The 12,546-nt window shown below is 39.4% G+C and overlaps 1 protein-coding gene across 1 annotated transcript in view; it reads right to left on the bottom strand.

Moving 5' to 3' along the window:
• Window positions 1-12,546, bottom strand: part of RYR3 (ryanodine receptor 3) — a 286,017-nt gene that overhangs the window by 1,243 nt on the left and 272,228 nt on the right. Inside the window, exons 96-104 of the mRNA XM_082241418.1 lie at window positions 11,383-11,425; window positions 10,592-10,719; window positions 9,716-9,776; window positions 8,051-8,197; window positions 4,629-4,763; window positions 2,858-3,014; window positions 2,225-2,289; window positions 1,921-2,021; window positions 658-709 (exon numbers count right to left, since the gene is read on the bottom strand). Coding sequence (XP_082097544.1) covers window positions 658-709; window positions 1,921-2,021; window positions 2,225-2,289; window positions 2,858-3,014; window positions 4,629-4,763; window positions 8,051-8,197; window positions 9,716-9,776; window positions 10,592-10,719; window positions 11,383-11,425 — 889 coding nt within the window. The remainder of the gene's footprint in view (window positions 1-657; window positions 710-1,920; window positions 2,022-2,224; window positions 2,290-2,857; window positions 3,015-4,628; window positions 4,764-8,050; window positions 8,198-9,715; window positions 9,777-10,591; window positions 10,720-11,382; window positions 11,426-12,546) is intronic.

Here is a 12,546-nt window from a genome sequence, read left to right as displayed (position 1 = left end):
TTTTGCTCATAGGATTTGTATTAACAGAGCATGTGTGCATATTTAAACATGTAAAATTATTTGGGCAAGATTTCAAAGATATTAATTATGGAGTAAATCATTGAGTTAGCTGAAAATGAGAATCCCACAAATTTGCTTTTAAGCAAGTCCAAAGCCTTCAATATTTGAAACTTGAGGTTTGGACACCCCCCCCCCCACAGCCAACCAAACCTTCTTTCCCAGCTGTCTCCTACCAAAATTTCAGGACAATGAAAGTCAAAATCAGTATTTCGGGGGAAGCCCCAGGGAAATAGTTTCTATGTCCCTACTACAGGACCCCAATTCTAATCTCCCTCCCAGGATTGTTCAGTGACTGGTCCATCTTTTTTAAATTTACAAGCAGATATTTTTCTGCGTATCTAAGTCCTCCAACCGCATAGATATCAGGACAGCCTGATTTTCTGCTTTAGTAATAGACATAACTCAAGTTCACTGTTAGGGGTAGTAATGAATGGTGTAATCAGGGTGCCAACTTGAATAAAATATTGGGAGGGGAGTAAGCCCCGCCCAGCATAATCACATGATGGTGCACACCCACACCATTTGAATGGCCCAGCCCCCTCAAATATTTTATGGGGCGCTTCACTAGAAGTTGGCTCCTATGAATATAATGCTTACCTGTCCAGTGTGCTCGGTTTCATCCTTATTAATGAGATACATCAGGAAGAACCTGGAACGAGAATATCAAACTACATATTGTGTTTTAAACTGTAGTGTAATGCTTCTGTTTCTCATAAACAACACTGATTTCTATTTAGGGGGAAAGCAGTAGCAACAATATTTAATGTATTTTTTCTGCTCTTTGTAAAAGTGCTTAAATTACCTATATATATACAATATATTTACCTATATTGTATATAGGTAAATATAAATGTGTGCCTGCCAGTTCACAATCCACAAAATGTTGACAAATGTACCCAGAAACAGACACAAAAGGAGGGGGGAAATTGTGGGTAGAAAATGAAACATTTGTTGGATGTTTCTCTTTTTTAAAAACCCCACAAAAAACAAATTTGTTTCGCCCTCAGGGACTGTATTTCTCTTTCACAGTCTAAATAACCAGAACATGGATACAGATTAGTATGAACTTATACATGGAGATTCTGGCTGTTGCCTCACCATGTGTTCTCCTTTCTGAAAACTGGCTCTTTAGAGTGCTACTTTTCCTTTCGCAGGTATTCTGTCTTTTGAATTACTGAAAATACCATATCTAATTTTATGTAACTATATGCATATGACAATAAATTCTATTTGGAAATCCAAGGGAGGAACAGGCCTTGAATTAGAAACACAATCAAAACATCCTTTGATGTACTCACATTGAAGAAGCTTCTACTCCTAAAGAAGTTGATCTTGCTACTTTCTGCAATATTTTATTTCTGTTTATGACTAATCATTCAAAGCAGCTTATATTTTTTAAAAATAAGATCAAATACAGATAGGATAAGCCTTAGCTATTCATTACTTCATATTCAACTTCTTACTAATGATTATGATGGTGCAGAATTATGTCCACGGTACTTTACAAAGCAAGGCTTTGACAGATCCCTATCTCTAAAGGGACTTTAGCAGCGAGATTTACCATGGAGAAAAGGTAAACAAAAAGCTCTAGCTGTTCACATAGTTTTCACCTGCACATGACTAATTTCCCGAGTCTTGGATCAGTAACCACAGTGCTGAGGAGACTGAATGAGTTTCAGAGATTACGGTTGCAATCATATATGCACACACTTAGAATCTTGTACGCGCTTCAGTGGGCGGAAGCACCATTGAATACAAAACGGCTTCAGAGTAGACATGCAGTGGGTTGCATAGTAAGGCTAGTGCTAAAAGTTCATTAGAGGTTTGTATTTAACAAAGAAAGAATGTGCATATACTCACAGGTAGTTGGCCAAGTTGTGCTCTTGTAAAGTATGCATTTCAAATCCATGGGGGGTTGTGTCAAAATATTCATTACCAATTCCACAAATAAAACATTTGGTCTAGAAATAAACCAGAAGGTTAAGCCATGATGAATTAGCCTAGATTCCTATCAGTAATTGGGTATAATATCTTACTGAAATAAAATTTACAAAAATATGCTTGTAGACTTCATCACTTTGAGAGTGTCTTTTTTTAAACGATCAAATGGTTGTATACATTTTATGAAATAGAGAAATGAATAAATAAAAACATTTATCAATACCTCCATATCTTCTTTCACCTGCTCCTGCTGGTCTCTTAATTCACCAAAGGCATCAATAATCAGACCTATTATTGAATGGAATGGAACTAGTGTATAGCAGCTCACATTTTTATAAAAAAGAACATTTGCAGCATTTATACCCTTTAATATTTTAGTGGTGGTGTTTAAAATACGTCTTTCTTTTCAATTAACTAATTGTGTTTCTTAAAGGACTGTAAAGGAATAAATGCCCAGTGTGTCTGTCAATACATTTTGCATTTCTTTGTTTAATAATAATAATAATAATAATAATAATAATAAATTTTATTTATATCCCGCCCTCCCCAGCCAAAGCCGGGCTCAGGGCGGCTAACAACAATCAAATAATCAAATAATCTAACATTCTAAAACATTTCATTATAACAATTAATTAAAATCAAATTAATGGCAACCGTTAAGCAAAGTTCTGTGCAGGTTGCCAGAGGAGGGAGTCAGGCTGGGCCCTGACCAAAGGCCTGGTGGAACAACTCTGTCTTGCAGGCCTTGCGGAAAGATGGAAACAGGTTTGGACACTTTCCTTTTCTAAACTTACTCTTTAACTCTACATATATTGAATATATATAGCATGCCAATAGCACGCCACATTCAACATACCTTGAATAATGGCCAATAGGATGACAATGACAAAGAAGAAAAATGTGATATCAAAAACAATTCGATACATCTCATAAGGGTCTCCTGCAGGGTCTTCAATTTCATCTCCAATGCCTCCACCTGCTCTTACACCCACATACATGTGGAAGAGGTAACACTGGAAAAAAGAATTTGTTACATTTCACGACAAAGAATCCAACTGCTTTGAATTATAAGAGTAAAAAGTAGAATTTTTAAACAGCTATTACATTTTATATCATGTTCTATAGCAGGCTTCCTCAGCCTCGGCCCTCCAAATGTTTTTTTGAGACTACAATTCCCAGCATCCCTGACCACTGGTCCTGCTAGCTAGGGATCATGGGAGTTGTAGGCCAGAAACATCTAGAGGGCCGAGGTTGAGGAAGCCTGTTCTCTAGCAAGTGGGGAAGCTTTTCAGCCCAGTGAGCCAGATCCTTACCTTCCCAACTCACTCATGGGCCAGTTTTGACACCAGTCAATCATCTGACATAATGACTTCAGGTGATTTACAAATGCCAAAGTCCCCATCACATTGGTTCGCAAACAAATGAAAAACACCTAATCATTAGGTCGTCTGCTTTGCCTACTGTATGCTTGGGATTTAGGTAGCACTGAGTACAGGGCTGGCAAAGTTATTTCTCAGGTGCTTCCCAAATGCCCAACAATCACCTGGTTCTCAGCCCCACACCTGGTGTCATAAATGGTGTAAGGTATTGGGAGGGAGGAGAGAGACATGGGTTGCCCAAAATGACCGAGATTTCCCAAATATTTGGAACGGAATTAATTTGATTAATTTGAAGAAGATTCCACCTAAACATTAGGAAGAACTTCCTGACAGTAAGAGCTGTTCGACAGTGGAATTTGCTGCCAAGGAGTGTGGTGGAGTCTCCTTCTTTGGAGGTCTTTAAGCAGAGGCTTGACAACCATATGTCAGGAGTGCTCTGATGGTGTTTCCTGCTTGGCAGGGGGTTGGACTCGATGGCCCTTGTGGTCTCTTCCAACTCTATGATTCTATGATGAAATCTAAAACACGTAATATTTTTGCAAAGGACAAAATCCACTACCATGCTTTCGCACAGCATTCATTCATTTCAATTGGTCTTGCTAAGAAAAACTTCCTAGTAGATAATGCCCCCCAAATCAGTTCTCGTGTTCTCTGGTGGACAGTGAAGAGCATTTGGAATCCTTCATTCCTCCTCTTATGAGTTTGTAAACTGACTCTTCTATAGGGACGGTCCAGCCTCTGAAAGACGGGCTCCAGAAGTCTCAAAGAAGACACCAAGTTAAAAATGTTGCAAAAAATGTGTATAATATGGCAATACAGCTGTGTTTAATTTTAAACAACAATAGTAAAGTGGCCTTGAAAATTATTTGAGCTGTACACACATTTTGGTATAATATCAAGAAACATCCAAACAAAACTTTCAAGTATATTGATTTCTCTTTAGGGTCTGAATATTAATCTCTATTCACTTTAAATTGATCATTATAGGGCCATGGTTTTTATTATTAAAATGCCTGTATACATGATTTAAAATGACTGATTGGCTGATTAACATTCTACAGCCTTTTAAATATGTTTGTGAGAAGGGGGGTTAATTTGTTGTTGTTGTTATTTATTTGTGCTTTGCATTTTTAGCTTGTAAGCCACCCTGTGTTTTTTAATGTGTGTGTAAAAACACCCATATAGTACTTTTACCCACACAGTAACATTTCTGAGTTAAAAAGATTCCCGTGATGTCCTGGTACTTACAGTCATCATGTCATCACACTTCATGTCTGGCTCATCTTCATCTTCGCTCTTGTTATAAAATTTGCGGAAGAAGTTGAATGCCACAACTGTGTAAAGGTATACCACCACAGCCAAGAGTCCAACAGTCAAAACAAGCTATCCAAAATAAAGTATCACATGAGGAAAAATAGCAATTAGGGATTAAAACCTCACTCACTAATATATATATATATATATGAACTAAAATTCCTAGACAGTAAAGTATTAAAAAATCATGGAGACGATCAGTGTCACACAAAAACAATTGCTGTGTCAACACAATAATTTCTGTTTCCTAGAAACAACCTCCCTTCTCTGCGTGTTCTTCTGCAGATTCCCCTGAAGCCCCAGAACCACTGAGGTGGGGGGAGAGGGAGGAGATGGTTGTGCTAGCAGAAGTCCTTGTACAGGCTTCTGCTAATGGGGCCACTTTATTGAATTTGGCCTATGATGCCCTAAAAATGTGACAAGAGTATTATGAATGCTGTAGTTACAGATAGGTCTGTACAGTGTTGGTCTGCCATAGTCAAAATAAAAAAAATTCCTTCCAGTAGCACCTTAAAGACCAACTAAGTTAGTTTTTGGTATGAGCTTTCGTGTGCATGCACACTTCTTCAGATACACTCTGAAGAAGTGTGCATGCACATGAATGCTGTATTTCATGAAAAATATATTGAGACAAAGTTTGAGGGTACAGACTCTAGTATTGCTACAGCCATTCCTCAGCCAGTTTTTATATGTGGTTCAAATTGTGAAGTTGTGTACTTGTTTTTGTGGACTGAATCACCCCATCAGGCATTGTTTTTCATGACGATAGCCATAGAAAGAGATGCTTGAGCACTCCACTGTTTGCCCCCTGTTTTCCAAACATTCCTATCAAATTCACATAAAAGCCCAGAAATTTGCCTTGAACAGAGAAAACACAGGCAGTTAGCACTCCCAGTGCCCAGGCAAGGCTGTCTATCTGTGCTGCGTTGCTTTTAATAGGATGCCTGTTTGAATGTGCTTCCCCAACTAGAAGGGAATCATAAGGATTCACCTTTTGAAAACACGACTGGAAGTGGATCTGGACAAATGTTAGCATGGAAGACACTAAATCACGTGAAAGGAATGTGGAATAGTGCTTGTTTTAAAAAGCAGAAAGGGTTCACATATTGTACAGAGAAAACTGCCTGTTCCCCTGGAAACAGCATTAATCTATTGACATCTGTTTTTATATTTCGTGTGTGCACGCAATCATACATAATCTCTCTCACACAATTATGAAAAAGAAAATTGTTCAACCTAACATACCAGACCACCATTCTAAAATTAAGATATAAAACATGACATGTAGCCATGCATGATGAATCTGTCGTTGGACTGTAGAATGTAAATATCTGAATCCTCCCTCTGGGATGGGGGAAGAACTCTTCAAGCATATTCAAAGGCAGCATATAAATAATAATAATAATTTATACCCCGCCCATCTAACTGGGTTTCCCCAGCCACTCCAGCATGTAAGAGGTGGCTAAGCCATAACATTCTCTCCGGCCTTCTAGATTTTTTCTTTTTACAGGGAGTTTTTTAAAAATAGAGGGAATCATTCAAATTGTTGATTGGTTTGCCTCATCTGCAGTCTGAATGGTAAAATGCACTCGGAGATGCATCCCATGAGGTTGTTAATTATGTATAACATTCCTCAAACTTGACCGTTGTGCACTTCTACATTATTCGCAGCAACTCTATTTTTAATGATGTATTTGAAGACAGTACTAATGTTTTCAGTTGTTCCATATACTAATTGTATTCCAGCATTAGTATTATTTCTCAGTAGAGGAGGGATGGGGAACCTTTGGCCCTCCAGACGTTGCTTACCGTATTTTTCGCTCCATAGGACGCACTTTTTCCCCTCCTAAAAAGTAAGGGGAAAAGTCTGTGCGTCTTATGGAGCGAATGTGTGTTCCCTGGAGCCAAATCGCTGTTGTCTTGTGCCCCTGGGCTGCTCTTTGGGGGTGGGGGGAGGAGCCACGCGGCTCTGCCGGCCGCCTCTGCTTTCCCCTGCAGCCCGGACAAGGTTTGCAAGGTTTGCAAGCAGAGGGAAGATTGTGTGCTGCTGGGGTACTTTTTGGGGGTGGGGGGTGGGGAGCTACACTGCTCTGCCTGCAGACTTTGCTTTCCCTTGAAGTCCCGACAAGGTTTGCAAGGTTTGCAAGCAGAGGGAAGATTGTGTGCTGCTGGGGTGATTTTGGGGGTGGGGGGAGGAGCCACACTGCTCTGCCTGCAGACTTTGCTTTCCCCTGAAGTCCGGACAAGGTTTGCAAGGTTTGCAAGCAGAGGGAAGGCTGTGTGTTCCTGGGCTGCTCATGGGGGTGGGGAGCAGCAAATTGCTGTCTCTCAGTGCCTCCTAATTCAACTGCAAAGGATTGCCTAACTGGATTCTTAGCTCCATTTGAAGTTTAAAAATAGTAAGTTTGGGGATTTCTTCAAGTAGCAGCTTTGCGGAAATAGTCATAAATACACGCAAAGCATCTCCACAAACCAGTAATAGTAATTTCAGCTAAAACTGAGCAGGTATCTGGCTCAGGAACAGTTTAAACTGCACAGCTATAACCAGACATCCTGTGTGTGTGTGGACCATGTTCCTAGTAGCTAATCTTTACTGCTGAAAAGAGGCTCTGATATTCCACTCCAACTCTATAATTCATTATACAAATTCTTACAAGTACAGTCCACCTATACTAAACCAAAAACATTGTGTTCTCTTGGTATTGAATGGAAGCTATTTATTTGCCCTCTTTTCCTCCTCTGTTCTTTGCTCAGCCACCCCATTTTGAATCTTCCTTTCAAAACAACCAGGCCTGTTTTGAGAAAACTTCAGAGATTTAGGAACTGGAGCACAATCATTTGATCTTTTTGCTGTTCCTCCATACTCCAAGCACTTCTCATTTGCACAGCCCTGGTTTCTCTCCCTGACTATTAATATTCTTGATTAATAACAGTAAAATGCTCAAATTTTAGTTTTTGTGACTGCTGCCAATACTGACTTCCCAGTGATAATGAAAACAGCTACATTATAATGGAATGTGTCCTTTTTCCATTCTCATCATTATATACCATGGCTCGCTTTAAAGCAGCAAAGTGGACAGGGGCCACACACTTTGCTGTTTTAAATAGTTTAGTACAACATTTGAGTCAGATTTTTTTTCTTGTTTTCCTGCTCTAAAAACTTGGTGCGTCTTTTGGTCAGGAGCGTCCTATGGAGCGAAAAATACGGTAATTAACAGTTTCCATTGGCTTAGCCAACAGGGCTAATGACAAGGAGGATGGAAGCTACAGTTCAGCATCGTCTGGTGGGCCAGAAGTTCCCCACCCCAGCAGGAGAGTAATTCATTTTAAAAGAAATTATGTTGCCAGTAACTCACCTGTTTGCCGTTGTGGGTTACAGAAGACAGGATGGTACGCAAAGTCTTAAAACCCATAGCAATATCGAGAAGGTGGGCAGCAAAGAAGAAGTTGTTGTAATGACCAAGAATTGACATGGTTGTGTACCAAGCTAAGTACAAGAAGGACTAAAGAAAATGTTAAATGTCAGCAACTGTTGCTACTCTCATTTTTCAAGTATTGTGCTTTATTATTATTATTAAAATTATTTATAAAATGCTTTTCTACCATGGCAGTCAGTTCTATACAAGAGCAACACACAAAGATACAACACAGGGGCTAAAAGCTTGTCTGAAGAAGAATCCTAATTCTCCCTGGGTAAATTATTTTAAGCTGCTTGTGGCTCCCAGTTCTAGGAGGCCTGGGCGCTACATCCATAATCTGATTTTTAGTATCCTAATTAGGTTGGGTCAAGAGATGCAGTAGCAGAATACATTCTACCAGTGGCACTTTTTGTATGAACTGCTGAGAAAAAGCAAACATGGTTCAAGAGATTGTGTGCAACACCTTGCACATGCAGAAGCACAACTCTGAATTTTAGTTCAGTTTTCTCATGTAGGGATATAAGAAATCAGAAAATGTCATTTTGCATGCTGAAGGACGTGGCTCTAACCCAATCTGGATCCAACCCAATACTTTAAATATCTTTATTACATTCCTTCCACAAACCCACCATTATTAATCAGTTCCATAGTAAGTAAATTTTTATGAGATCCTCAGATCTCCTGTGTTTCATTTGCTGCTTCCTTGAATGGTGACAACCTAACTGACACCTCAGGATGAGAACAATCAAACCATGAAAAGAAAATGGCAGAAGTTCTTGGTTTAAAGTAAACACAGAGTGAATAATTTTAAAGTTAATATAGGGCTGCTTAACAACCAAATGATTCCAAAGTAAAAAACAAAAGGTCAAGAAAATGCACCAGACAATACATTCTTTTTAAAGAATGTATCTGCTCAACAGAAAAATTACATGAAACAAATTTGCAAAAAAGCTGAAACAGATTGTTCATTAGTAACGTTGCCTTTAAACATGTCATGACTTAATATTGCTCCAATAAATACCGCTGTCAGTAGTAATACAGTGGTACCTCGGTTTTCGAACGTAATCCATTCCGGAAGACCGTTCAACTTCCGAAACGTTCGAGATAATGTTCTCACTGCCAAATCCAAAGTCTCCACTTTGTCCTTTTAGTCCTTGAAGGTTTCCACTTCCTTTTGATACAGTTGAGCATCTTTTCCTCCTTTATTCCTTCAAAACAAGCTTCTGTGTCTGTCCCTGGCTGACTGCCCTTCTAACTCTGATTGCTGCTTCACGACTGCCGCTGGATGAAGCTCCTTCTCAGCCTCTATCGGGGCCTCCTTTTCTATCGCTATTGTCTCCCTTTGCATGATTTATACAAAGGCTTCCTATATGCTGATGATAACCAACTGAACCATTCTATCCCAGACCTCTCCACCTTATGTCTAATCCATAATCTACACCTGATACATCCACTTGGATGCCTCATCACTGTCTCTAATTCAAATGGCAAGGAAGGACACATGAGTGCAAGGTTTGTTCCCCATCTAGTCCATCCCTATGTAAACCAACAATGAGAATAATGAAGCAGAAGAATTTTTCCACATTCATACAGTATACTTACATTATCAGTGAAAACTACACCAAGCTTCCAGATATGGTATTTGGCATCAATAGAACTTAACCTAATAGATAAATAATATTAAATTAATCGGTGGTATAATCATTATTTTATCAACATACACATTTCTCTCACATTGATTTTTTTAGGGGGAGTTTTCAGCAGCAATATGCGCTGAAATATTCTAGGGAATTTATGGAAGTGTATTGGGGATAAAAAAATTTACAGCTCCAAACATGATCCAACTTTATCACCTACTTTTAAGTATTTAAAATAGGGTGCAACACTACTGATCTACTGCAGTGTCATGAAACAGTGAGGCTGTTGTTCTGAGCTAGCCTACAACACAGAAAGGTAAGTCAGCATTTATATACAGAAAACGAGTCAGTGTAGCTAAATATGATGTTGGTTCATCAACACACAATTTCCTCAAGCAGACATGACTCACCTGTGCAACATCCCAACAGCATTTTAACTACTACAGGGCCATTTAAAATAAGGGAGTCTGCACCCCCTTTATGGCACTATAGTTTTAAATAACAGAATTGCTATTGGCAGGCTGTCTTGCTAAAAAACTGGATGGAGTGTCGCCACAAGCCATTCTGCACTACCACAATTTCATGTCATACACCCATCCACATCTGATTAGGGTGTCAAGATTTCTTTAGCTGATGAAAAATTTCTTGATTTTGTTGTTGTAGCCTTTTAAAATAGGCAATTAAACAGTTCCAACAATGTTCGTCACGCTGATTTGCTTTATCTAGCTCCATCACCAGCCTGGCCAAACATTATAAATAAATAAAGTAGCTTTTGAAAAGGACTTCTGAATTTGCTTTGCCTCTAATCTACTATGGCTTTAATTTAAAGATCCCACCGTACCACAAAACAAGGGATGCCTCCTCTAGTTCAGTATGTTCCACTGGGCTGAAATCCAGAGCATTTTTGTCCAGACCCAGGAGTTCTGCAATGCGTTCTGCTCCATATAAATCACCATACTTGTTGATTACCTTCGAGGGAAAAGATACGAGGTATCATCAGCTTTAATTCAATCAGTATTTGTCGGGGGTTTTAGCAACTTAGGTTGATACTCTTAAAACAATGACAGCTGGCAGGAGGAGTGGAGGCATTTAAAAAATAGATGCATAAAAAGTAATCAGAAAGCATTTTTATTATGTAAATTAATTAAATGCGAGTTATTTTCTAGGGTTATACATGCCTGACAAAGCAATACTTGCAAATAACAGCTGAAAATATCACTAATATATCATCATAGATGGCTATTCCTAATGTGACTTAAGGGACATTCCCTCCATATCACTGAGGGGAGCAGATTGAGGAGACAAAGATGTCCGCAAATGAGACATGAAGGTTGGCAACATCAGCCCTGCCATGTTGCGGATGACTGTTGCAGTGCCTGGAGACAGTCAGGTCATATATCTACAACAAGGATGGGGGGGCACTGCTGGGAGGAGCACAGAGAGAAGAAATGCCACAGTATACCTGGAGCACAAGCTCACTTCATTGTTGCTAATATTCTGTAATAAAACTGTGGCCTTTTATTCCCAATTTATGCTTATTCCTTATACATAATGCAACAACGAACATGCTTAATTTGACATATCTGGTTATTCTTAATAGCATGACTCTTGACATATATTTAAAGAACATACCTTTCGCTTTACAAACTTGTCCCAATAATTGTTAGGAAAATATCTGCATAGATACATTAATAAGAATTTCAAATTAGTTAACAAAAGACACAAAAAGGACTTTAATTACATTTGTATTTTATTGCTATAGGTTGTGTTAGGAAGATAGCATTACTTGCTGATCTACTAGTAGACTTTTGCCTCATAGTGATCCCCCCCCCCGTGATTGCCTATCATTTGCAAATTTCTGTTCGGTAAGTGATACTGGTGTTTACGAATCCATAATTACGGATTTTACAGATTTTCTCCAGCTCCTGCCAGGTGTGAAAGAAAATGATGTAGCTCCTTTCTGCAGCGAACATATTAATCTTTTAAAGCATTCTTTTCTTTACATTTGTCTAGATTTTATTTTTATCACAGGTTCATTTCCAAGTACAAAATAGATGTCTGAAAGAAAATACAACTAAAAACACCATTTTAGTTAAGTTTTTCCTAAACATGATACTAGCAACTGTATTTATCAGTCACCACCTCCAACAATGTGAGGGACGCGGGTGACGCTGTGGGTTAAACCACAGAGCCTAGGGCTTGCCAATCAGAAAGTCAGCGGTTCAAATCCCCGTGACAGGGTGAGCTCCCATTGCTCGGTCCCTGCTCCTGCCAACCTAGCAGTTCGAAAGCACATCAAAGTGCAAGTAGATAAATAGGTACCACTCCGGCGGGAAGGTAAACAGCGTTTCCGTGCGCTGCTCTGGTTTGCCCGAAGCAGCTTAGTCATGCTGGCCACATGACCCGGAAGCTGTACGCCGGCTCCCTCAGCCAGTAAAGCAAGACGAGCGCCTTAACCCCAGAGTCGTCCGTGACTGGACCTAATGGTCAGGGGGTACCTTTACCTTTACCTCCAACAACAACAACAAAGGTTTAGGTTTTGTTGGTATGAGATTGGTCAGTGATGCATCTGGTAGCACTTATGGAAGTGGAAAGATACAGCAGCAATGATAGCAGAAGCAGAATCAATGGAAGCAGAAAAGCTGACAGCACTGAGAATACCAGGATTCCTCTCTTACTAACACTGTTTGTTATAACATCTGTAGAACTTTGACAATTTGGCAATATGTTGATTGTGTAGGAAGTGCACATGATGTGGTTTCTTCTCACAGCAGCATCACTGGAGTCAGTAGCATT

Source organism: Podarcis vaucheri, assembly GCF_965113315.1.
Source record: "Podarcis vaucheri genome assembly, chromosome: 1".
In the NCBI taxonomy this organism is placed as follows: domain Eukaryota; kingdom Metazoa; phylum Chordata; class Lepidosauria; order Squamata; family Lacertidae; genus Podarcis; species Podarcis vaucheri.
This window is presented reverse-complemented; position numbering and strand designations above follow the sequence as displayed.